Source organism: Canis aureus, chromosome 17, assembly GCF_053574225.1.
Source record: "Canis aureus isolate CA01 chromosome 17, VMU_Caureus_v.1.0, whole genome shotgun sequence".
NCBI classification, from domain to species: Eukaryota; Metazoa; Chordata; class Mammalia; order Carnivora; family Canidae; genus Canis; species Canis aureus.
In genome coordinates this window covers 12,451,687-12,478,666 of record NC_135627.1, presented here as the reverse complement: position 1 = coordinate 12,478,666, position 26,980 = coordinate 12,451,687, and the positions used below count along the sequence as shown (strand labels likewise).

Genomic DNA, 26,980 nt, shown 5'->3' with positions numbered 1-26,980 from the left:
CTCTGAATTACTTATTCAGATCTGAAAAGCAGGCAGATTCAGAGAAACTTTAGTGCAAAGATGTGGCTTTCCCAAGACTGTGCAGCATGTTACTATCAGAACTAGAGCTAGCGCTGAGTTCTCACAGTACACAGGTTAGAACTACGCTTTTTTTTTAAACTTCCTCTCCCCATAAATTTTTGTTGAATATACAGAGAAGGTCCCTTTGTCTTACAAGATATGGCCCAAGCATGGTTTTAATATAATTTTCAGTCTAAGAGTTGAAGGTTTACTTACTGACCCCATCTTAGTAAAAAATGCAATTAATCAAGAGTACTATGGATTATTATGGTTTTTGTGGCAAAATAAAAAAGAATGGGTGTGTCCTGGGTTGAATAGTGTTCCTCCCAAATTCATATCCAGCCAGAACCTCAGAATGTTGGAAAGAGGATCTTTGTAGATGTGATTAAGATGGAAAGTAAAATGAAGTCATCCTGGATTAGGAGACCTGCATCCAATCACTGGTGTTCTTTTAAGAAAAGGAGAGGACATTAGAGATACAGATACACACCAGGAAGAAGACCATGTGAAGACAGAGGCCAAAATTGTTATAATGTAGCCATGAGCCATAGAATGCAAGGATTATTTATTTATTTATTTATTTATTTATTTATTTATTTATTTATTTTTGAAGATTCTATTTATTCATGAGACACACACACAGAGAGAGAGAGAGGCACAGACACAGGCAGAGGGAGAAGCAGGCTCCATGCAGGGAGCTTGACGTGGGACTCGATCCCGGGTCTCCAGGATCACACCCCGCGGCTGAAGGCAGCGTTAAACCACTGAGCCACCTGGGCTGCCCAAATGCAAGGATTCCAAGCAAGCACCAGAAATTAGAAGAAAGGCACAGAACAGAACAGATTTTTCACACACAGCCTCCAGAAGGAACCAACACTGTGGATATCCTGATTTGGGACTTCTGGCCTCCTGACTATGAGAGAATGAATTTCCCTTGTTTTTGGCTACTCCATCTGTGTTGCTGGTTACAGCAGCCACAGGAAACAAATGCAGGCCATGTCTAGGTATGTATGCTTACGTACACTGCCAGGGTTCACAGGGAAGGGTGACACATCCCTCACGTTGATCCGCTGGACGTTCTCAATCAGCAGACCGAACAGAGGCAGGTAGAGAGTGGCTATCCTTGCTTGATGGCTCTGAAACAAAGGCACACAGCGTAAAGCGATCCCATGGCTCTGAGAATTTAATGATGGACTGAGCTGGCATTGGCCATCTCCTGCATTTGAATCCTTCCTATAAAGACTACTATTAGATTTTAGTGTGTAAACAGAGAAGAGTCTTAGTGCTGTTACCAACCACTAATTTTCTAATTGGTTACTTTCTTTATATTACTTAAAATAAAGGACATTTAACAATCCATATTTCCTTCCATTGGAGTCTACTCACCCTTGAAGCATATCTGTCATCAAAAGAGTGCTTTATCAGCAGGTTCTTGAGCACGCTGATGGCAATCAGCCGGACCTCCCTACACTCCTGAAGGGCGGTCCCCACTTCTCTCAGTAACAGTCCCACCAAGAAGTGGTTTCTGCAGAACTCGTCTGTTAGTGAGTAGTCAAGCTGGAGATCTGAAATGAGGATAGAAACTGCTTCAATTACAGAAGCTACCATGTACTTTGAATAACATAAAAGCCAAACCCACCCTCTGTATTCAGCCCACCCTGTATGTCAACAGATGATCAGATTTAGCTTCAGAGGGGAAAGGGTCAATTATCTAAAATACTGCTCTATTTCTTATCACCTCAACTCTTAAATGTAAACATAGATAATTACACTGGATTTTGATTTCAGAAGACACTACATCTTACATAAATATTAAGTTAGTAAATTGTTTTAGTACCAATTTTTACAACATAAAACATATTATATTACAAATGAAATTTTATGATCGAAGTCAAGATAAAAAATAAAGTTATTGTCTAATGGACATTATAGAGAAGTAATTTGTACATAACACACATATCATTAAAGAAACAATAAATACATATGGTCTATTAAAATGTTTTTTACTGCTTGAGTTCATTAATCTGTTTCCCGGTCATGAAAGCCTATATACTCTCATTAAAACCCAATGTGTTTAAAATGAACAAGTTAGCAAATAACCTCTTTATGTTACTATCCATGAATGAAGAACTTATTTAACCTAGAATTTTAAAAAATGTACTCGGGGATCCTGGGTGGCTCAGCAGTTTGGCACCTGCCTTCAGCCCAGGGCGTGATCCTGGAGACCCAGGATCGAGTCCCACATCAGGCTCCCTGCATAGAGCCTGCTTCTCCCTCTGCCTGTGTCTCTGCCTCTCTCTCAATCTCTCTCTGTGTCTGTCATGAATAAATAAATAAAATCTTTAAAAAATAAAAAAATAAATAAAAATAAAAAATATACCCCATACTTCTGCACCTCTAAAAGCAAGTTAACAAAAACTAATGTAAACTAAAACTGAAATTCACAAAGAACCAAACTAAACTAGTTAGTCATCAGCAAGCTAAACGATAAAAAACTGAAAGCTCTTCTGAAGAACAGATAGAAGGAAACATGAAATCTACTGAAGGAGGGTGAATACAAGCGGCTACACATCACTCTAAAGCTTAAATATACCTTTCAGTAAGCTGTAGCTAGGATCTGAATTCTTATACTGGATCCATTACTAGAGGAAAATCTATAGACCCTTTCTTTGGCTTTGAGTCCATATTAGTTCCTTCTAAACCTATCCAAAATACTGACCCAAGTCCTTTGCAGAAGCAAGGGAAAGAGTATTTATCTTTCCAGAATAATCATGTCCCTTGTATGGTTTTTTTAAGCTCAGTTTACCCGCATGACAGTGCACAGCTTGAATTCACATAAAACTCTTAGAAAAAAAAACTATGGGCTAACTGTGCATGTGTGTGCATGCAGAGAAGGGGGAAAGAGTTGAGGAGGGAGTGGATGCAGAATGCTGAAAACATGGGACTCCACTGTCGTAAGGTACGTTATCTATAGGTGACCCACACTCCCCTGCCTAGGGCAGCCCCTCTTGGTACCAAACACCCTGACGATCTCCTAAGAGCATGTATGAGTCGGCTGGGAACCTGAAGGATTTCATGTCCCTCAGTTCTACGGGATAAACAATAGGGCCCTGCGGGGTCCCAGGAAAGGCAGGCAGCAGCACACATTCACCGCCCAGCCACAGGGTAGAAAGGACTATCCCTAGTGTCCCGAGAGAAGAAAGGGAAAGAGTCACAATCTCCAAAGACAGGTGGGCTAGTCATTGACTGCAAGGTGAGGGGAGTGGGACAAGGTCTGGAGTGCAGTCGGGGTCCTGGGAGAGGTTGGGAGGAGATAAGGAAGGCTCTACGTAAGAGGTGCTGAGTGCCTCTCTGGGGAGGAAGAAGAAGATTCCCCAGAGAGGTGGCTGTGGGGGCTGAGTGCCAGGGGTGGGCATGCCATATTTGAGGAGCAGGGAATCAGCAGGAGTGTCTGATGTGTGGGGAGCAGCGGGAAGTAGGACCAGATAGGTGGGCCTGGTTGGATTCAGGATGCCAAATACCCGGTTGTTCCCTCAACCCAGGATGCACAATCCCTGGCTTTCTTTAGACTAACACCTCAAAGCCACCTTCGTGGTAAGGCTTTTCCTGGCCACTCTGTTGCAGATGCTCTGTTGCCCACTTCATACCCACCCCCCTGCTTGCTTTAGTTTTCTCTCCTCAGTCCTCATCACTAACACCACACATACTTCACTTAGGTAAAACAGCCAGGGATTTTCATCCTTGTCCATGACTGCCTCCCAAAGTCACATGCATCCTCTGCATGCCTGGTGCCAGGTAAATACTTGTTGAATGCATGAATGCCAACTCCAGGGCCCCTGCTCCCCTTCTTGCTGCTTAAAGGGCTGTTCAAGTCTATCTTGGGGAAAGATATTTATGTCTCTGAATGAATGCTTTTGTGTGTTTCTCTCTGAGTTTCAGAGGCCATTGATTTGAGGTGTCATTAATAGTTTGGCAGCATCCTTCTGCATTTCCTCTCTTTTAGCCTAACTAATTAACTGCAGGCACATACAAGCCACTAAACTCAGTAGTATTACTTGACAGACCTGACATACTAATTTGATTCATCTGACATACTGAAGACAAAGAAATCTCTAAGAGTTTACTCTCTTCAAACTTTAAGATACAGAACAGTTAAAGACTCAACATGCAAGCATAAAATGCATGTGGAAAGCTTGTGATTTAGGTGACTGCCACCACTACAGACAAGGACTATGCAAATGGTGGAATAATACAGTTTTGGAGCAAAGCAGGGCATTTTGTTTGCTTTGCCTCTTAAAGAGATATCCTACATGACCTAGTGACCCCAGGAGCAAAACCCAGATGCCTCCCAGGGATGTTACAGCAGTCTCTTAGCTACAGTGAGAATAAATTCACTGGTTTATCATGAATTTAAAAACAGATCCAACTATATGGGAAGTGCCTAAATGAAAAGCATATGTAAGCATTTCAGCAATGACTTGCATTCCTTTTCTTTTAAAGGAGGAAAATGCAAGAAAGCAAGCATCACACCCCACACCTACCTACAGGAGTGTCATTTGACTCCACAGTTGGTGAAAGAAAAGCTAATTCATAAGAAAAAAGGAAAAGTGAAACAAATAAAAAATAAACTACAGTAAGTAAAATGGATTTCTATTTAAGCAAAGGAATTTTTCAATGAAAAAAACTCACAATGACATGACCTACAGTCTAATAAGTTTGCTGATAAGTAAGTTCCCATTAACATCTTATCTATAGTTTTTTAAATGGAAAGTTAACAAGAAAAAAAATTAATCAACAAAAATAATCAGAAAATTCTAACATCATATCTGAATCATTTCTCTTTTTTTATTAAAAATGAATGGCTTTGGGCAGCCCGGGTGGCTCAGCGGTTTAGTGCCGCCTTCAGCCCAGGGTGTGATCCTGGAGACTTGGGATGGAGTCCCTCCTCGAGCTCCCTGAATGGGGCCTGCTTCTCCCTCTGCCTGTGTCTCTGCCTCTCTCTCTCTCTGTGTCTCTCATGAATAAATAAAATCTTTAAAAAATAATAATAAATTAAAATAAATAAATAAAATAAAATGAATGGCTTTTTGTGAAGAGACTCAGATTACTGTATGTAAAGATAGATTACCTTGGTATCTCTGAATCCTGCCTTTTCCAAATGGCATCGGTAAATTCAAAGGTATATAATGTTCATGATTGCACACCACACGGAGAAATTCAAACTTGTATTCAAAGAGGGTCTGCAGGAAACAATGGTTAGTGAGTGTTAAATGCCTCACTGAATACTTTATACAGTATGCTAAAAACCCATTAGAAATCATATACTCAGTTGTTAGCTTCTTGACTCTCTTAAAACTGCATGGTCTGGGCTATGTTATAGATTTTAGAATGGCAGTAGGCATTTGTTTGAAAACTGAGAACACATTAATTTCATTAGACAATGTCCTCCATTGACTTAGGACATTTATTATTTATGCTCCTCCTGCTTCAAAAAGGATTTCAGACGACTTATAGAAAAAGACTTAATACAATAAAAAAATGAGTAAGGCAGAGCTTTAAAATAGACAGGCTAGAGAGGAGATAGATAATTCTACCAGAGAAAGACTACATGGTTACTTCTATTACCTTGTTAAATAAACTATGATTTGCAACCCTTTTTTATACTTTTAATTTTGCAGTTGAGAAGTCTTTTCAGTTATTTATGAGAAAATCAGTAAGTATGTTTATTTTAAACTCAGAATTACTCCATCCCTAATACCTTAGACACTAATGCAATTACTAGTTAGTACTAGTTAGTATCTCCAAAAAAGAGGACAAGAGTGCCTCTGGGACAGAAAGAAAACTGTGATGTGAGCCCAGGGAAAGGGTGGGTTTCTGGATGTCCATCAACGAGACAGAACAGTGGGTAACATACACACTACCTTCGGGTCTCCAGGAGCAAAACAGCTGATGTAGTTGTTAATCTGCTTAAAGACAAAGCCCCTGTCCATGAAGGTAAAACATCTCTGCAGAGAAGAAACAAGCCAGAAAGGTAAGTATTTAGGTCCCAGGTTTTGTTTTGTTTTGTTTTTTTTTGAAAGTTGGGTTGAAATCAGCATTTACTGTTATTAAGTTTATCCTTTAGCATAAAAATGTGCCCTTGGCATGGACTGAGCACCTACTATATACTAGTCATTGCTGGAATGAACATTTTTGCCACTTGACTGACACTCTCTGCGGCCTGAGGTCCTTACCTTGATGAACACAGCAAGACTGTGATTTGCGTTTTTGGACGCCTCTGGGTTATCTCGAAACTTCTGAGTGATGTGCGGCATCAGCATATTCACAACCGTTTCCACTGCGTGATGATAGGATGCAGGAAATCTCTGGTTTCGCAATAACTAAGAATTTAGAACAAATGTGTATTATTTTTAAAGTTGCAGCCCTCTGGGGGGAAAAATATCTCATCCCTGAGTTCATTTTTTAAAAAAATACAGAGCTCTAATCTTATTTATCTAAAATGAGATAAATTATTCTTTCTTCTCTCAAAATACAGATATTTTGATACTTCAAATAACTGGTGTGCATTAGGCCTAAGACCTTGAATTTCAGCCTGAGAAAGATCCCCTTGGAGGTACTTGTAAAAATGTGGAGTTATGCCTCTACTCCCAGATTCTCATCTGGATACTTTTGGTGGCTTGAACACTTGTACCTCTCAAAAATCTCTTTAGAAAACAGGGGCTCAGGTTTAAGCTTCAGGTATTCAAATGGAAAAGAAACAGATTAGAGACTGTATGTCATCAGTTGAATCTGCTTAGAAATACTCCTCTTCAAATTAACTTTACATAATCTTTTTTCCCATCAGGAACGCTTCCTGATGAAATTACACACAGCTCTCAGCAATTAGCTATCATGGACTGTAGATCTTCCACACATCGGGCGCTGCACCAGTACATGTTTTTATGTGCTTTTTAAAAAAATTCTTAAAAGTTTTAACCCCCATTTCACAGACAGTTGCAGAGGTCAGATAAATGTGTCTTCAGTCACACAACTAACAAGTAACAAAGATTCAAACCCAGATCCACCATGGGGCCAAGAACTGTGTTCTTTCTGCTCTTTGACACTTTGCTTCCAATCACTCACCCAGGTGCCCAATAAATGAGAAAAATTACTGGGAACATGAAATGTGAAGGGGTCTGAATTAGATGCCTCATGATATTTATCCACTCACGCATGTGATTCTAACAGCTTCAACAGGGTGGGGAGAGGGGGTATTTTCATCCCCATTTTACAAATGAGAAAACTGAAACTTAGATTGAATAAGTACTAAGTGAATGTAAGTATCCTTCATTTCCTTCTCCCTTTTAGTGGTGAAACCTCTGGGTTTCACAGGTACACACTGCTGTCCAGGTAGAGACTCTATTTCCTAGCCTAACTTGAGGCCAGAGAAGGGCCATGTGACTGAGTTCTGGCCAATAGGCTATAAGAGGAAGATTATGCCTTTCCCAGCCATGTCCATAAAAGGGGTTGCTTGTTTTGCAAGTCTTCTTTAGCACTGCCTGGAATATGGGGTAGTGGGTGAGCCAGCTTTTCAACCATACGACTGAGGGTGACACCCAGGGCTGGATAACTGGGAAGGAGCTTGAGTCCTGAATGACCCCAAGGGACAAGCTCCCCCACTCTCAGTGCTTCCTACTGGCTTATAATTTTCCAAAAGAGAAACCTTTTGAACCTTTTGCCTTATTTGGTCTGTTTTGCAACAGCCAAACCAGCATCCCAATATCAAAAAAAATACTATTTTCTAAAACTAGAATTGAAATCTAATTATTTCTGACATGAAAGCATGCATTATTTTATGCATTAAACACCAGAACCTATTATGAATTTTGAAGTGCCAGCTTTATGATAATCTCAATTCTCAAACCAATAATAAGACAATCTTTGTAAATTTATAAACTCAAGAATCCAGTGAGGGAGGGATCAGATAATAAGTATTTGAAGTTTACCTACATTCAAAATAGAACTGTAAAATTAGAAATCCCAAAGGAATTTTGTTCTATATATGTAAGCAATAACTCTATATCCTGAGGGGTCATCTTTAATAGATGACCAGTTTCCTGGACCCCAAGCCAGCCACCTTGAACCACCAGGCATGACTGCTTGCTACCTAAGCTGGCTACTCCTTAAAAAAGATCTCTTAAGAAATACCTAAGGCCTTCATAATGGAGCTTAGTCATGAAGCCACTTACATCATGAAAAGTGGGTGGGAAATTCTATATGGATGGTGGGGTGGGCACCACTTAACCTATTAGTCACTATTATCAAAACCGTATGACTCCCGATGTGATGCGGTTGTACCAGTTATGAAGTATCCTTGCCCAAAAGCAAATCAAACCTAGGTCAAATTGAGCCTCAACATCACTACCAGCTTACAGGAACCATGGAGGACAAAGGACCATGCCACATAACACTGCAAGGTTACAATGTGGGAAATTCTGCAGGACAAATGGCCCATCTACTTCAACAAATACACTGCATTACAAAACAAACAAATGGAGAAGGAACAGTTTGAAAATCCAAGAAACTTCAGAGATATACCAACCACATGCAATGTGCAGACTATGTTTAGATCCTGATTCAGACCAGCCAACTGTAAAATGGCATTTTGAGACACTGAGAAAACTGAATACAGATGGGGTGTCCGATGATAAGGAAGAAATGTGGCTGACTTTGTTGAATGTTATAATGGTAGTGTTTACACCTCTTTCAAAGGCTTTCTCCATTAAAGATGACACACTCAAGTTTTTGCAGATGAAATGATAAAATATTTGGTGATTGCTTTTAAAATACTCTAAAAACAGTGTGAAGGTGGATATATAAAGTCACAATGGCAGCATGCCAGTAACTGTTAAAGATGAGTGACAGCTTCAGTACATAAGACTCATCAAACTTTTCTCTTTCATGTTTACTTAAAAATTTCTATAACAAAAAGTTTTTACTAAAAAGAAAGAAAATGTGGTGAAGAATGGTGGATAATTAACACACCAACCAGCCAGCCAAGCTGCTCAGTGATTAGGGGTCAACTCAGTGCTTTTGAAGATGAAATGAAGCTCTCCCTGCCGTGACAAATAGCTATTATCTGGAGTCCTAATTTGGCAACAGGACAGCGAGGTAAGACACATCTCAAGGTGACAAAGACCAAAGTAATTAGACGTTGTTATAGGGATTACTATACAGTGAAATGGAAGAAAATGATCTAGGATAATAGGCTGCTGTGCAAGGTGGTGAGTATAGAAGCGCTAGTTCAGAGGAGGGGACACTGAGACATGAGACACTTGTCAGCCAGACAAAACCCCTACTCCTGACCATGTCCTGCAGTGAGATCTCCTCCTGGGGCTGTTGCGGCATCCCCAGTGGTCACCACCATCTGCTCCTCCGACCAATGCTGAAATGTAGGGTCTGCCTGCCTAGTGCCTATCCACACCAGATCAGCCCCCTTCAGCGGACCTGCTGTGCCCCATGCCCCCCCCCCTGCTGTGAGCCCCACCCCTCTGTGCCGTCCTGCTGGCTGCTTGGCTCCTGCCACCCGACCCCTGGCCTGAGTGGGATCTCCCTGATGAGAGATCTCAACATTCAGCAGTGCTGAGAAGGGCCCTAGGAGCCCCGCTGCTAACAGCCAGTCTGTAGACACCAGCGACAGGCTCCACCACATCCATCACATCTTGTCTGGGCCACAACAGCGGCTGCTACCCAAATCACTGCTTCTTGTGCAAGGGAGCATTCAAATGTTTAGTTCTCTTTTTCTTACTGTGTTCTTCCACTCCTTAGGGGTTAGAGAACTCTCTTTCCTACAAGCTATATTATGGCTCACTGAGATACAATAAATAAGTCTATTAGCTAATAAACTTCATTTTCCTGGCCTTCCCTGGGCATGAGCTCTTTCTCCCACCTCATGCTCATTGTTTTCTCCCTAAATGTGGCATCCTTCCAGGTCAAGTTCCACCCAAACCTCCACATTGATCTATCATTTTGGAGCTCACACATACATCTCTTTCATTGTTCTTTAACTGTGCCCAGCTGCCAGGCTGTCTTCTTCCTCCCAGGACTATATCAGCTTCAAGGCTGATGGTACACCATCTATGCCACTTGCATATCTCCTCTGTGCTCTGTGCATAGTGAACAACTGCTCCAAACCTGTGCTCATGGATGGAGGTATGGATATTCACATTCTGCCATCATGTGTGTACACTGGTTACAAACAGGAGAAGTGTAGGCAGTCTATTTAGGACAAGAACCATACCATTCTTTGCCTGCTTTTCAGTTGAACACTCTTTCCTTGCTCAATTGAGGCAGGAAATGGTTGACAGCTAAACACCTAAGGTTATATATTCATCCTATCCTATGCCACATTTTCCAACTTCCATGAAATACACCTGTGGAATGCTAGCAATTTGGCTGGATTCAATGTGGGAGGAGAGGAAATTCAAAAAAAGTCTGCTGAAATTACAGCTACTAAATATAAGTGATAGAAAAGAAACACCTAAAATGTGTTGAGCCTGGAGGCAGAGTGGGGTTCAGAATTGGGAACTCCTTAGTAGGCCTTGACAAGGTCTGTTTTATATTTTCCTCCTGAAAACTACTTATTGTAAATTCCAAGCACATGTCACCCATGGAACACTTGAATCTGCACAGTCATATGTAATCAATCCAAACTCCGCAGGTCCAACTGTGGTAGTAAAGAAATTGTCTATTTTATTTTATTATTTTATTTTATTTTATTTTATTTTGTTTTATTTTATTATTTTATTTTATTTTATTTTTTATAAGACTTTATTTACTTATTCATGAGACACACACACACACACACACACACACACACACACAGAGGCAGAGACACAGGCAGAGGGAGAAGCAGGCTCCCTTTAGGGAGACCGATATGGGGACTTGATCCCGGGATCCCAGGATCATGCCCTGAGCCAAAGGTAGATGCTCAACCACTGAGCCACTCAGGCATCCTAGGAAATTGCTTATTTTAGATACTAGTTCAAAGGGAGGCTATGATTCACAGCCTTTATAAGCAAATGCGACAAAGTGTAGTTCAACTGGCTGGGATAGGAAGGTGGACACATGTGGCCGTGTCCATCTTCAGCAAGAGTATAGCATTAGAAGCAAGCCCACCAGCATGCACCTTTCACAGGAGCATCTCCTTCTATGTAAATATACACCAGATGGAATGACCCCATTACCAGTGAGAGTGGACACTGCAGGCCTCAGCTCAACATACTATGCTTCCAAATGCTGATCCATGCTAAACATTCTTGGGATGGGCATTGCAGTGAAAGCATTATCTGGCTCTCGTGTGAATCTGTGGCCCAGGTGCCCTACTAGGCAGATGTGTGCCTGGTTATGGCATTTTAAGAAAGACTCACAGTGAGGAAAAAAAAACAAGGTCAGGATTATAAACACACTGGATTTACTAATAATACTCAGTCTAAAAGTATAAAAATTCTGCAGGAATTTGATAATGATTCTGGAAATCACAAATGGCACAGGAATGGTGAATATGAACTTTTCAATCAATTCAGAACACCAGGATCAGAGACTAGGATATGTAATTCTTAAGATGCAAATAAAGACAAACATAAAAATAACTAATCCAAACATGTAAAATTCATTATTCCTCAGATATGAGGCAAAATGAATAAAACCTTAAAAATATGTGTGAAGTTCCTAGATCAATAATGTGTGATTCAGGGAAGCAGTGGCATGGTGGCAAGTGACGCGGAAGTCCGAGGGTAGCCCTCTAAAAGTGAAATGTTAAGACTCTCCAAAGTGGGAAGTAAGTATTTTGAATCTCTTTTTATAGTAAATTATCTTATGGCTAAGCCCTCTCCTTTTAGCTGTCAGTGTTTGTTTTTACGATGGATAACAATTTTTTTAAATAAAATACTTCTAAAAACTCTCTGAATATCCTTTTAGGACCAAGATATAATTAACTTACAGAAAAGGTTGTACATGGTAGCATTTGAGCATTCTGTTCTAAAGAGTTTCAAAAACAGGACTCCTGGGTCGCTCAGTTGGTTGAGCACCTGACTTCAGCTCAAGTCATGATCCTGGGGTCCTGGGATCGAGTCCCATGTCGGTCTCCCTGCTCAGTGGGGAGTCTGTTTCCCCCCCCTCTGTCTTTCCCCACTGCTCGTTTTCTCTCTTTCTGTCTCTGACTCATCCTCTCTCAAATAAATAAATACAATCTTTAAAAAAAATAAAAATAAAGAGTTCCAAAAACAAACTATTTCCCAGAGGTGCTGGAGAATTAATTTATCCATCATAAAAACAAACACTGACAGCTAAAAGGAGAGGGTTTAGCCATAAGATAATTTACTATAAAAAGAGATTCAAAATACTTACTTCCCACTTTGGAGAGTCTTAACATTTCACTTTTAGAGGGCTACCCTCGGACTTCCGCGTCACTTGCCACCATGCCACTGCTTCCCTGAATCACACATTATTGATCTAGGAACTTCACACATATTTTTAATAAGGCTAGAAAGGGCAGGATATCTGGGAGAAGCTAATTCTGACTCTAGCATGAGTTCTAGGCTCTGCTCAGTTGTGTGACCCTCGGCATGCACCTCATGGGTCTATACTCCATCTCAACCTCTGTGGCATATGGGAGGAGTTGGATCAGAAGGCAGCTTTCAGGTCCCTACCATCCCTAAATTTCTATGGTTTAATTTGGCATCTTGAGAAAAAAAACACATGCAATTAAATTACTCTATTAAGGGATCCCTGGGTGGTTCAGTGGTTTAGCACCTGCCTTTGGCCCAGGGCGTGATCCTGGAGTCCCGGGATCAAGTCCCACATCAGGCTCCCTGCATGGAGCCTGCTTCTCCCTCTGCCTGTGTCTCTGCGCCTCTCTCTCTCTCTCTCTATCTCTCTCTCTGTGTGTGTGTCTCTCATGAATAAATGAAAGTCTTAAAAAAATAAAAATTAAAAATTACTCTATTAAAAAAAAATTACTCTATTAATTTTGTATCACAGTTCTCAGAAAGAGATGTTACTGGTACTTCTGTGGGAGTTTCAAAAGTGTTCATTACCTCTTTGACCATTGCTCCCATGATCTAGTTGTGTACTTTCCCACCTAAACTCTGTGAAGGCACAAACCACGCCACACTTAACTTTGTAACCCTTGAGCCTGCATATAAGTAAGGGATCTCCATGAATACTTTCTAAATAAAGCAGTTATATTTTTAAATATACCCAAGCCACCAGTCTTTCTCAAGTGATTACATTTATTCAGAGCCGAAAATAATGAAAAATCAACTGAGGCCTTGTTACAGACTGAATTTTGTCTCCTTGAAATTCGTATGTTGAAGTTCTAACCCACAGTCTCTCAGAATAGGACTGTATTTCGAGACAGGGTCTTTAAAGAGGTAATTAAGTTAAAACAAAGTCATTAAGGTGGGCCTTAATCCAACAGGACTGGTATCCTTATAAGAAGAGGAGATTTGGACACAGACACGTACCAAGGGAAGACAATACACAGACACAGGGAGAAGGCAGCCATCTACAAGCCAGGGAGAGACGCCTCAGAAACCAACCCTACAAATACCTTGATCTCAGACTTCTAGCCTCCAGAATCATGTGGAAATCTATTTCTTTTGTTAAAGCCACCCAGGCTGTGGTACTCACTATGGTAGCTCAAGCAAACTAAGACATGCCTATAGCTTATCCTGCATATGACATTTTTAACAGAAAAGTCCTACATCCATACAACTTGCATGTGTGCACGCATGCGTGTGTGTGTGTATGTGCATGCATGCACACACACTTAGCTGCATACTGCCAAGTAGACAATCTGCTAGGTTTTTAACTTGGCAGGCTATTCTGGCATGATTTAGATGGTACATTACTCTGTGGAAAGCAGGGCCCACCGCCATCTGGCATCTCCCCGTGTACTAAAACTGGAATTAAAAGAAAAAAAAAAGAAGGAAACCACCTGGTCAGGCACCAGTGTCCGCTCTACTAGAGAAAGTGTGGCTTTCGGTTCTGAGCTGCCAACCTTCTGCCTGACAAAATCCAGCAGCCTTTCCCAAGGCTTTTTTGGAGAGTCCAGATCCCTGGTCCAGGGGGCCTAGATCTTCACCCTCCCTCCCTGGGGTTCCCCCCTCTCCTCCCCTCATTCTTTGTGAAAGACTGCTGGGCACCATGACCTGCTTCCTGAGGGCCTCCTGTTCTGCAGGAGACTCAAGACCCTGCACAATGCAATGCAGAGAGAATTCATAGTCACAATTGCAACTCCAAGAGTATGCGCATCTCAAAAGGGACTCTCACATGACCACTGTGTTTACCACATTAGAATCTTATCAAAATGTATCTACGCTGAGCCTCAGATAGCCAGCAGTGGCCAGTCATACATAGACAGGCATTAGTCCAGAGAGGTCTAAAGGTAGAGACTATAGGTACCTCAGGATACCTTTAGCCTGGGGGCCCAAAGTGTTACACATACCCAGGCATCTTGGGAGTAGGGAGGAGAGAAAAGAGGAGCCTGAGTTATCTCAGAGTCCATTCATTGCTTCCAGAGAATGTGAAGTGGCATCAGACAATCTATTCTCATCTAAGTCCCTGAGAAAGGTCTACAATGTTCAAGACTGGGTAACTACATTTAAAATAAATGCTTAGACTGCTACTCTCATTTCAAAAGACTTGAAGACTTGTGAGCAATACAAAGGAAAAGAGAGAGTTTTCTTTGGACTTAGTAACATGTGCTTCAGGAAAATGGGCTTTGGAGCCAGACTGGTCTCAAAACCTGGCCCCTTCCAGTCGCTAGAGGTGTGGCCTTACCAAGAGACTCACTCCAGTCTCTGTTTCTTCATCTATAAAATGAAGGGTAGTACTTTATGACAGCCCAATGGCTTCATTACTTGGAACAAAATGCTTTCTCACTTGGAAAACACTTAGAACTGTACTGTAACGGGCACACAGAAAGCATTCATGAATGTTAGCTAAAAACGTGACAAAAAGACCTTCCCCTAAGAGCCACCACAAAAGCCCTGATACAAAACGACATACCTTAACTTTGGAGTTCTCTATCAAATGCTGAGCCATGGATTTTATCAAAACGTCAAAGAAAAACCATGAATACTGAAAGAAAAAAAAAAGATCCCAGTGAGAAAAACAAATTAGAAGGTGAGATGTCTACTCTCTTAGGTTGGTAATGTTACAGACACAAAACAGGTGTGACCTCAAAACAGGGCCAAACCTCTTGGTAAATTATTAACAGACCAGAGGTGTGTGGCAGCTGTTCTCTTGCTTTTGCATGTCCAACAAAAAATTGTATCCCACAAGGAAGCTGGACGCATATGCTCAGCATGGCACAAACCAACAAGAGGCACCACTGGATTAGATTTGTGATCTTTCCTCTTGGCTGAGCCTCGCCTGCTGATGCTGCCTTTTTAATCTTCAACTCGGTATCCTCCACTCATTTCAGTATAATGACTTCTTAAAACTCAAGAGCCTGTGAAACGTTAAATATAGTAATATTTTGATAGAAGCACAAGTATAAGCAGCAAAGTTGGTCTCAAAGAACTAACTCTTTACCCCTTTATAGGAGGTGGGGACGGTTTCTGAAAGCGCACAAGAAGGGTAAACTGATCAGGTTATGGTGTTTGGATTTTCTTCCATCGATTTCAATACTGCAGAGCCACACTAGCCCCCACCCCCCGAAATACCTTAAGTAGTTTGTTGCTGGTGAGAAAGTCAGCAGAAGGCTTGAGAATTGTGGTCATGGCTTTTGTCAGTTCTTCATGCACGGTCTTGTATTCAGAAGCAATGTACGGCTCAGCCTTGTAAGCATACTTTGAAGAAAAGGGAAAGATACTTTAATGTCTCAGTTATCCAAGATGGGCTGAAAAGCAGGAGGCTCCAAGGGATGGCAGTAAGGGACTGAGGTACAAATGCAGGGTGGGAGAGGAAGGTGTGGAAACAGGAGGGAAGGGTGACATAAAGAGGGAGCCCAGGATACCTTCAGGGAACCCATTATAATATGGAACCACCCATTAGTGGTCCTCCAGCCCACAACTCCACCTCCCAGGAACTTCAAAGAATGTGTCACCCGACACTGGGTGACTCGATCCCACAGCTATAATTTATAGTGATGTCTAAGACTAAATGGAACATATGTAACTTTTCAGAATGGTGATCACCACTCTGTTCACCAAATAGTATTACATAAACAAAGAACCTGTTGATATTCATCCTAATGACATGTCTTGCTGTCCTACATCGTTATCTAATTTGACGGTGGCCAGAGCTAACCTCCTCTCAGGAGAAGCAGTTTTACTACAAATCTTAATTGGTAAAAAGAAAAATGAAAATAGTACTATACCAAAGGCCTAGCAAAAGGGACTTAAAATTCTTTAAAATTCCATGTTATTATTATTCACAAAACCCATTAAGAGAAACGTGCGTTGAAAAATAAGACTAAGTAAATAAATTAATTGCCCCTCTTTGAACTTCTTCTCGTTCAGGTATAAGTACTGACTACAGGTATAGAAGAGAAAGTAGAGATACTCAATTTCACCCCAAAATAACTAGATTTTTTTTTTTTTAAATGAGACCTTAGAAGGAAAATTGGAGAGCCACAGATTTAAATGATTGGGGACAGTTTATTTTACATACCTTAACATATGACCTCAAGTGGCTCTCCAATCCTTCCTCATGGCACTGGGCAACCACATGAATAATGACCCTACACACCACAGGAATGAATAAAGCAATGAATAGTAATGTGAAAATGAACACATTTCATTATTACACAGTAGTTGTAGAACAATGATGATGCTATTGGCACCACAGGAAACAAGGAAACGAGGAATTAGATGGGGTCCCTACTCATGGGATCAAAAGAAATTTCTTAAATATAATGGTCAACACATACTAGCATCCCAGATATGTATGACCGTGCTCCAAATGTGGACAGATTGAAAGGGAAGAAGGTATCCGTCGATCCACTTCTCTTACCGTGTCACATTGACAGCGACTTCCTCCTGGGTTGCTCTGGTGAGGACTCGGAATAGTTGGTTTAGGATGGTGGGCAAGAAGGCGATCATCACGTGGCCTTCCATCGCATGCAGGCTCTACAGACAAAGAATGGCATTCGTGTCATCTTCTTAAAAGGAAACCAACCCCAAGCAATTTCCACTCAGTTTCAAACAAGCATGGAAGACGTTTATCTAAAACAGTGGAAGGCCATGGCGGGCAGAATAAGGGACAAAGATGTTCACATCCTAATCCCCAGAACATGTGAATATGTTACATGGCTAAAGGGAATTAAGGCTGCTAATTGGCTGGGCTTAAGATAGAAGGACTCTTCTGGATAATCCAGGTGGACCCAAAGTCATTACAAGGGTCGTTAAAGTCAGAAGAGGGAAGCAGAAGGGGAGAGTCAGGGGAGACGTGCCTAAGGAAAGAATGGTCAGAGATGCAACATTGTTGGCTTTGTGGTGGAGGAAGGGGGCACACGCAAAGGAATGAGGGAAACCTTCAGAAGCAGAGAAAGGTCAAGTAAGATTCACCCCCAGAGTTTCCAGAAAGGAACTCAGCCATGTTAACAACATCTTGATTTGAGCTCAGTGAAGCCTGTGTCGGATTTTGGACCTACAAAGGTGTAAGAAAATAAATCTGTGTTGTTGAAGTCACCAAGTTTGTGGCAATTTGTTATAGCAGCAATAGAAAACTAATACAAAGGCTCTTCTTAAAGTCACATGGCTCTCTGTGAGGTACCTAAAAGGGCACTTGGCCAACCTGTGATTTCAGAACTCCTACTCCATGTTCCTTGCTGAAATCAAACGAACTTGTATTCCATTTCTCACATTTTTTTTTTTAAGATTTATTTATTTGAGAGAGAAATAGAGAGAGAGCATGCAGAGTGAGGGGCAGAAGGAGAGAATCTCAAGCAGACTCCCTGCTGAGTGCAGAGGTTGATGCAGGATTCAATCCCAGGACTCCAAGATCATGACCTCAGCTGAAATCAAGAGCTAGTCACTTAACTGACTGAGCCACTCAGGTGCCCTCATTTTTCACATTTCTTATGTTTTGTCCCCATGCCTAGAATGCTCTTTTAGCTAACTCTCCTTTTTAAAAACACTCTCCTTGAACCGCATTCTGGATAAGGCTCCCCTAGAGAAACCCCATCTTGCTCTTACCATTCCATGACACTGGGAGTCTCCAACCCCTGTACAACACTGGGGTCAGTTATGTGCATTCTTTTTGTTTTTTTCATTCCCTGCCCTCTCACTCCCCAGCAGCATGTATTCTCCAAAGTTATCTCCTACAGTGAACTAAAAATTAATTAATGTTGGGACTTAGGCTTCTTCACTGCTTATGTGCCTATTACTGTGCTCTACAGCTGGGGAGTACTCCACAGATAGGGCCTGTGAGTGAGTGATCTATGCAGAGAAAAATGTGTTTTGGATTGGGCCTAAAAACAGTATAATATACATGGGATGAGAATGAAGGCAGGAGTTGTCTTTCTTTTATCTTCTTTTTATTTTTAAATTAAGTTTTTAATTTTCAGATCAGTATAGTTAACATATAGTGTTCTGGACTTGTCCTATTTCTGAGTCCACTTTTTACCACCATCTAAAACCACAAATAAGCTATCAATGTGAGAGTATCTAGTAAGAGCATTCTTCGAAGGTTCCCAAGTGGTAAGAACAACACTCACCACCAGAAAGAAAACCCAGCCTACTCTGAACTCATTAGAAAGGGGTCACTAAAGAAGTCATCTGATACCTTAAGGTATTTTACAAGTTCACTCCCTAAGGCTTGGGCTCCAGATTCAGTTTTCTGGCAGTACTGGAAAAAATTATGTAAATGCTGATCCTGGGAGAAAAAAAAGAAGAGAAAGAAATAAAGTCTATTAGCATAATGCTGTAGAAATAGGAGTATCTGCTTCTCGCAGCATGCATGTTTTATTTAGACTATGCAACTGATCATATAAAGATGAAAACATCAAGGAGATAAAAATAAATTTTAAAAAAGATTTCAAAGATCCTCCAACCAAAGAAGAAATTGTTGAGAAATGTTACTTATACTGTTCACTTATATCTGAACATATGAGCACCTTATAATGTACTTTCTTCAACGAAAGGCCTCTAGAGTACAAATACATCCATATAACATATCAATTAGGATTTCACTTTGCCAAAAAAATCATGCAAACTCATTCACTGAGCAATCACTGCTAATGCTAATAGGATAGTACATACCTGAGTATACACTGTGGAAACCAGATGAGTTGAAACCTTCAGCAGTGGCTTGCTTCCTTCTACCCATTTAATTTCTGGACCATAATGCTGAAAAGGTATGGAAGGGGGGGGGTGGAAATCCCAACATATTAGCCACCTTGGCTTCAAACACCATGTTCACTGAGGGGACTGATGAGGTGTCACAGGCCCAAGCAGAATCAGTGACTTAGTAGTTACAGCTGGCTCACAGTAGGGATGCAACCAGTCTTAATTTCCACTTACTTTCTTCCTCCAAGTACAGCACTCTCCTTACTGGATTTTCTAAATTATCTTCTGTTTAGTTGTGGCTATAGAACTACTATCCGTTTGAGAGGGAAAGAATACTTTTTCATCAACGACTTAACCAAACTGGAGCTCAGGATCCTTAAAGTGATGGCAGAAGATACTGCATCCAGCAAATAGGACAGGAGAAGAAGTCCTAACAGGGTAAAGAGCCAATCATCTGTGTGTGCTTATTTTGATTTCTGAAACGTCCTTTTTCTTTGTTCAGACTAGCAATTTTAACTGTTATATGATTTCCCCTGGTTTTGGAATATTTTGATTGTCCATAACATGGACCCAGAACTGGCAGTACTTAAATGCACAGAAACAATAAAAAGCCATTTAAAATGAAATGAAACCTTATCTCAGCATGTTATAAAACTGAAGTCTATAAAATTTAAGATGTCAAAAAAAATGCAAAACCAACTAACCAATTGGGAAAATCTAAGAAAATTCAGGCTTTAATGAATCAGAAAATGTCTTAGAATGGGCTGCCCTGTGGGTAAGATTTGTTACTAGATTTACTCTAGGCTGGAAGACAATTCCTAATAGTCTGCGTGACTCTAAGAACACATCCTTACTTAAGCATGGGCTAGTTTGCAGCGAAAAACTTCTACTTCATCCAGTTTCTCCAATCTCCACGTCTCTATTCCCCTGCTGAGGTACTGCTAGGTCAGGGCTTCTAAAACTGTAATTCTAAAGTGTGCCATTAATAGCACTGCCTTTCACTAGCCTATGTTTACTTGAAAATGAATAACTAAAATCAAAATGTTGGGACCAGGAAAAATACTGTGTGCTTTTTTTATGTTATTCTTGCTCTAACTGATTTTTCATGTTTTCTGAAGTTACCGGGATAAATCAATCTTAAAGTTCTATACCCTGCCCATCCCGAGCTCCTGGTAGCCAAGGTAGCCAGATGGGAGATTGGCTGAGACAGGAACATGCTGTTCACTAGTCACCACCCTTCCATCTTTCAGGAGAGGAAGCCAGGAATATCCAACTGTTGAAACAAAGCACAAAACACTTCACTGTTGGTGTTCGAAAACGTATCAAAGAAAGTCAATGCTACTAAACTGCCTGATCTTTAAGGCCCTGAATCTAGTCTTTGCAGAACATTGTCTACAACATTACTTTGGCCTCTTTGGGATTACAATTTCAAAATGATCTTTCAGAAAAATTTACATATGCAAGCCCCAGCATGCTACCTTCATAAATTTCATCTAAAAACTCTGCAAAGGGGCTTCTGGGTAGCTCCTAAGCATCTGCTTTTAGGCTTCAGTCATGATCTCAGGGTCCTGAGATTGAGTCCCACGTCAGGCTCCCTGCTCCACGGGGTGGCAGTGGGGGTGTGTGGTCTGCATGCCCCTCACTTTCTGCCCCTCCTCCCACTCATGCTCTCCCCTTTGTCTCTCAAATAAATAAAATCTTTTAAAAAATTAAAAATAAAAACTCTGAAAGAGGATGAGGATTCTGAATCAAAATACAATTTAAGAACCTAAGATGTAAGTCATAAAGAGTCAAAGGAATGATGAAATCCCAAACCTTGTGTTTCAACCACATCCTTCTTCTTCGTGCTTCCTTTACTTGAACTATCACAGCTGACATGGAAAAATGTGAACAGCAAGTGGTGCTTTCCATGCAGCTGGGTGGGCAATTCTATTTTGATCTGCAAGGAAGACCAAAATAACAATCTTTTTAATATCTGAAAACAAAATCTCGATGAAAGTGGCTACACGATGCATAACCCTGTGCATGCATGAGCATACATTTGGTCTCCAAACTGATATTAACATTTGTGGTCAGAGAAAGCAGAGAACATAGACAGTGCTAAAGAAATGGATCCATACACCACTGTCATGGTCTGAATGTGCAAGTCCCTACTCCCAACACTCAAATGCATTTGTTGAAATCCTAACCCCCTCCAATGTGATAGTATTTGGAGGTGGGGTCTTTGGGGGTGGATCAGGTCATAAGGATGGAACCCCCATGAATGGGATTAATGTTCTTATATCTAAGAGAGCCACCCCCCTGCCCCAGCCTTCCCACCATGTAAGGATACAATTGAGTCTGTGACCAGGAGGGAGTTGGCCCTCACCCAGCCATGCTGGCATCTTGACCTAGGACTTTAGCTTCCAGAACTGTGAACAGTAAATGTCTGCTCTTTACAATCTACCCAGTCTGGTATTTGTTCTGGCTACTGAACAGACTGAGAACATTCACTGACTAGAAACGAGAGAGTTGGTATGTCAACTCTAGAAAGAACTAGAAACATAACATCAACCATTACATTAACCAGGATAGGACATTTAAAAGCAGGATTCTTATAGTAGTTTTAATGAACTACACTATGATTCTATATAAAGAAACCCAATAATGAGAAAGAAAGATTCTCAGGTCCAACAAAGGTAACTATACTTAAGTATGAACTTGAAAGAAAATATGTCAGAATATCAATCGTAGTAGTAACAGAGGAGAGATTTTTGACTTTTTCTTTTCTATTATCAGCATTTTCCAAGTTTTTGGAATAAATGTTACTTTTTGTAATTAGAAAAGATGTAAAATAAATACTTCAACATTTAGTTCTAGTACTGTAATTCTAGTATAGCATGCAGTTTCTTTTGTTTTTTTTTGCTTTATTAAGCACAGAATTCAGAGTTTCCTTTAAAACTGGTTAACTGGGTTTTCCCATGAAAACCCCTTGGCTTACCTCATCATAAAATTCTGGGTTTTGGTGATGGTGTAAAACCGCAGCAAAGGCGCTTCTTGTGAACACTGGCCCACCAGGTCTGCCATAAATGCACTAAGTAAGAGTTAGCAAAGGAAGACACCAGTATTTAATTAACAGAATAAGAAATTAAACTCAGATGTGTTGTCAAGAGGCATTTCTACAGCATAAACTTATAACCCCCTCCAAAAGATTTCTTCTACCTAAGAGACTCCAGGCCCCTCAGATCCCCTACTTCACGGTCCAACCCATCCTCCAGCCCACTTCCCAGCATCACTTCCCCTGCCAGGCACACACACCTGTCCTGGTTGTAACTAGACTACACCTTACCCATAGTCACCTATCATACCTGCATGCCTGTGCTCATGCAATTCCTCTGTCTGAATGACAGTTCTATGTGCACGAAACTCCCATGTGTCCATCAAGAAATGATTCACTCCTTCCTATATGTCCCCCCAGCATTTTTTATACCAATTATCAGGTTTGACAAAAAAAACATTTCTATGTGCCAGGAGCTTTTTCTCCATGACTTCCTTTTCCACTAAGCCATGAATTTCTGGAGGGCAAAAGCTATTATTATATTCTTCTTTGCATCTTTGTCTCCTTCTCTTCTTGGAAAGTCATCTTCAGAGTTACAGTAAAGAACTTGGGCTATAGCATCAGATGACCTGGGTTTGAACACCGGTTCTAGATTGTCTGAAGGAATTTATTTAAATTCTGTACATTAATCTCATCTAACAAATACTGTTAGGAGAATTAAAGGAGTTTAATACCTATAAGGGTCTAAGATCAGAGTCTGCACTATACAAGCATCCAGTAAACATCACCAATAATCTATTACTATTATTATTACTATAATAATAAATATCAACAAATTTTTATTATTATTTCTATTATCAATCTTACTAATGCCAATTCTTAGCACCCATACAATGTCTGGCTCAGAGTAAGACATTATATAATTACTGAAGTGAACATACACAGGAAACCTTGATCCCTAAAGAGTATAACAGAACCAATCAATGAGGAGAAAGAATTAAAATACTCCTTATTCCATAAGGTTCAACACATGTGGTTACATATTGCGATGTCACATATTTTTGTGTTGTGTCGATTATAATGTGCTAAATTCCTTTAGCTATGCGATATCATGCAGGTCCATTTTTAAAATGGAAAAATGCGAACATATATAAAAAACAAACCTTCAGAGGCTGAGAATCTTCTTCATCCGAATCTTTGAATTCAATGCAAATAGCAATATTTCTGGCCTGCAGTAATATTTAAAGAAAAAGAAAAACAAAAAGCCAGAATATGTATTTATATAAGAACATAAGAATCAAAACCCAAGAGAATCTGATATCAAAACTGAAACCTCGATCTTTGCACTCACCTTGGCAAAAGACTTTTGACTGTCATATTTCAAGTACTTAGGATAAACATAAAGGTGATTATTGTAGATGGTGTAAGGCTGAGTGTGTTTTGGTATGCAGGGCACAAATTCTTCTACTTCAAATGTGATTGGAGTTTTACTACAGGTTTCAAATTGCTTCATGGGAATGTATGATGAGTTGACATAATCTGGAAAATTAAAAACAAACAAATTGAGGTAAAAGCCAAACAAAATTTTGTCTGGTTATTACAAAAAACTTATACTCACTAGGAAAGTCTGAGGAAACATTATCAATTGTAATGTCTAGGTTGCCCAAAATCACTGGGAGCTTAGCCATCTTCTCAGGTCTAGAAACAGAAGAGAAAAATCACACATTTATAAGTTAAGTTAGTTATAAAACCTAAATTCCAGAGCAGCACTCCCAAGAGAAATTTAGTGTGAGCCACAAAAGTAATTTTAAACCTTCCTAGTAGCCACACTTTAAAAAGTAAAAAGAAACAGGTAAAATTAGTTTTAAGAATATATTTTATTTGGCAGCCTGAGGAGCTCAGCGGTTTAGTGCTGCCTTCAGCCCAGGGTGTGATCCTGGAGACCCGGGATCGAGTCCCACATCGGGCTCCCTGCATGGAGCCTGCTTCTCCCTCTACCTCTGTCTCTACCTCTCTCTCTCTCTCTCTCTCTCTGTATGTGTGTCTCTCATGAATAAACAAATAAAATCTTTTTTAAAAAAGAATATATTTTATTTAACCTAATATATCCAAAATATTATGATTTTAATCTGTAATCAGTATAAAAAATTACTCTAATTCTTTGAACCCAGATGTGTTTTACAGTTAGAGTTCATCTGTTTGGACTTGTGGTTCTCATGTTCAACGGCCACCTGCGGCCAGTGGCTACCGTGTTGGACTGCACAAATCCAGATAAGACTATCAGACAGATGTTATAGGTCACTGTTTTCGTGAAACATGCCATCCTTACCCACATTCTTGGCTCACTTAGAATTATGAAAATAACAATCTCAAAGCTGCTTTAGACTCCAGTGTCTAGTAAAATGGTGGACACAAAGTAGGTACTCAGTGAAATGTTTGGTGTTTGCATTTGGTCTAACTTAAAGCAGTGTAAGAATCTCATCTGTGATATTTCTGACAAGAACTGCTACCGCATCAACCCTTCCTAGTTGAAAGGAAACTTTCAACATAGCCATTTTGACACCCAGATTGTTCCTCCTCACTTGGACTCTCTGCAACTTCCATTCACCAAGGCACTTGGCTACATTTCTTTGTGTAACACCCTTTAACCATCTATATATAAACAGCAACCACAGCTTGCTGAAGTCCTCCATTCTCAGTGCTTTTGGACCTTCCTTCAATGCCAAATCTCCCCTAGAGGAATGTCCTGTTTATGTCAAGGCACCCAAACTGCACACATCAGGCCCAGTAAGGTCTGACCATGTGGGGATCGAGCAGCTATCTGGTTTTGAACAACATATCCTTCTACTAATGTAGCCAAATGCTATTATTTTGTGGTAGCCACACCTGCCTGGTGATATACATTACATTTAAATCATCTAAAATCTCTAAATCTTTTCCTATATGCTTTACTACCATGCTAGATCTCTCCATCCTGTATTCATACAATTATGTTTTTTGGTACCCGGAACAGAATTTGATTTTTGCCTTGAGGAAATTTCACTCTTTTACATTTGAGCCATTTCTAGTTGATCAAAACCCTCCTAAATCCAGATTATAACCCCTAATGAATTAGATATTCCTAATAGCTTGATGTCATGAAGACATTTCATCAGCATGTTTTATTCTCAAAAAAGTCACTGATGATGATACTGCACAGAATATAGCCAAGAACAGGTTCCTTCTCAAACCTCCAGAAGCCCTTCGCCAGACCGATACTGGCCCATTCTGGTGTCTGGCTACTCCAGCAGTTGAACAACTGTCCACTCACGAATAGTACACTTCTCTGACTTGTTCACAGGACATCCTGGAATAGACAGTTGTTGAGGGCTTTGCACTCCTCTGTGTTACTAGTTTAGCAACCCAATTAGAAAGAGAAAAGCTGAAACACCGTTAGGATGACTAGTTTGACGTGACATGACTTATTCCTAGAAAACAGAATGCTGCCTCGTGGTTCTTCATGAGCCACCTGTTTAATGTCTTTTAAAACAATGCCAGAAAACATCAGAGCTCACTGGCCTCCAAATTCTGCATTTGGTTTTATTCCTATGTTTGAAAAGTTCCTAGCTCCTGCTTTTAAAATTCCTCTCATGTTAGTGTTATCTATTAATCAGTCTCACAAATAATGTATCAGTCTATCCTGGGGTATTGCTCATCTGTATCAGGACTTCCTAACAGCCCTAAATTCTCGTCCTTATGACAACAGACCATGCTGAGCACCATTCATCTTTGCAGAATCACTTTCTCCTAGAGTTTTTCTCCTTCATCCGAATCTTTTCCACCTGTCATATGTTTATATCGGAGTTTAAATGATCAATTCCTTCAAATCCTGAGAGAGATCACTGTCAGGAAGGTAAGCCAACAATTTTCTACACATTCTGCCTTCATTTAAAAAGATTTCTAGCCAAAAGATGTCCAGGTGCAGCCCAGCGTCACTCCTACATCTTGTCCTTGTGCCCATAGTGTGATTTGTTCAAAAACACAATCTTCTTTGCTACTAGCAGGAAGATTGTACCTTTGCCAATCATTTCCTTAGAGCTGTCTTGGGCCTCCCATACAACTTGTGCTCCCATCGATAGACTGCTGGAGCCTCTCTCAGCTTCACACAAAGCTCTCAAGGTACACTGACCCTTAGACCCATTGGATTCTATGCAGCTATAAATTCTCCTGATGTGGAATGCCTTCATTCAAACAACTTAGCACTGCCCCGTATCACAAAACACTGTGCCCCACGAATCTTAGAGACACCTATAAAGTTGTATCTGCCTCCACGAGTCAGAAGTACCATTTATTACAAAGAATACTTTCAAATGTAAGTATTCAAGAGCATTGTATTTCACCCCTTCCCAGTTACTTCTACCCATAAATGATTATGTACCTTATTCATCATTTTTTCCTTTATTTTGATATCATCCTCATATAAACTTCTGATAACTGAATTTCTAAGCAACAAGTTTTAATTAAACAATCTTCACTGCAACTCTGTATAACGTGTTATTTCCTTCTGTGTCTAACTATATTAAGAAATAACTATGTTATTTCTTATTCGTATTCTTTCCTCTGCTGA

The 26,980-nt window shown here is 40.4% G+C and overlaps 1 protein-coding gene across 31 annotated transcripts in view; it reads right to left on the bottom strand.

Moving 5' to 3' along the window:
- DOCK9 (dedicator of cytokinesis 9) overlaps positions 1-26,980 on the bottom strand; it is a 279,512-nt gene that overhangs the window by 64,412 nt on the left and 188,120 nt on the right. For 19 of the 31 annotated variants that reach the window (XM_077855109.1, XM_077855120.1, XM_077855124.1 and 16 more), the window contains exons 16-32: positions 23,993-24,072; positions 23,726-23,913; positions 23,538-23,603; positions 22,318-22,410; positions 21,153-21,276; positions 20,489-20,610; positions 19,311-19,397; positions 18,835-18,924; positions 17,062-17,177; positions 16,720-16,789; positions 15,771-15,896; positions 15,112-15,183; positions 6,294-6,440; positions 5,982-6,065; positions 5,189-5,300; positions 1,447-1,625; positions 1,083-1,196 (exon numbers count right to left, since the gene is read on the bottom strand). In XM_077855109.1, coding sequence (XP_077711235.1) covers positions 1,083-1,196; positions 1,447-1,625; positions 5,189-5,300; positions 5,982-6,065; positions 6,294-6,440; positions 15,112-15,183; positions 15,771-15,896; positions 16,720-16,789; positions 17,062-17,177; positions 18,835-18,924; positions 19,311-19,397; positions 20,489-20,610; positions 21,153-21,276; positions 22,318-22,410; positions 23,538-23,603; positions 23,726-23,913; positions 23,993-24,072 — 1,870 coding nt within the window. Of the gene's footprint in view, positions 1-1,082; positions 1,197-1,446; positions 1,626-4,601; positions 4,644-5,188; positions 5,301-5,981; positions 6,066-6,293; positions 6,441-15,111; positions 15,184-15,770; positions 15,897-16,719; positions 16,790-17,061; positions 17,178-18,834; positions 18,925-19,310; positions 19,398-20,488; positions 20,611-21,152; positions 21,277-22,317; positions 22,411-23,537; positions 23,604-23,725; positions 23,914-23,992; positions 24,073-26,980 lie in introns of all 31 variants that reach the window. The other 12 variants (XM_077855103.1, XM_077855101.1, XM_077855099.1 and 9 more) reach the window with 1 other exon arrangement.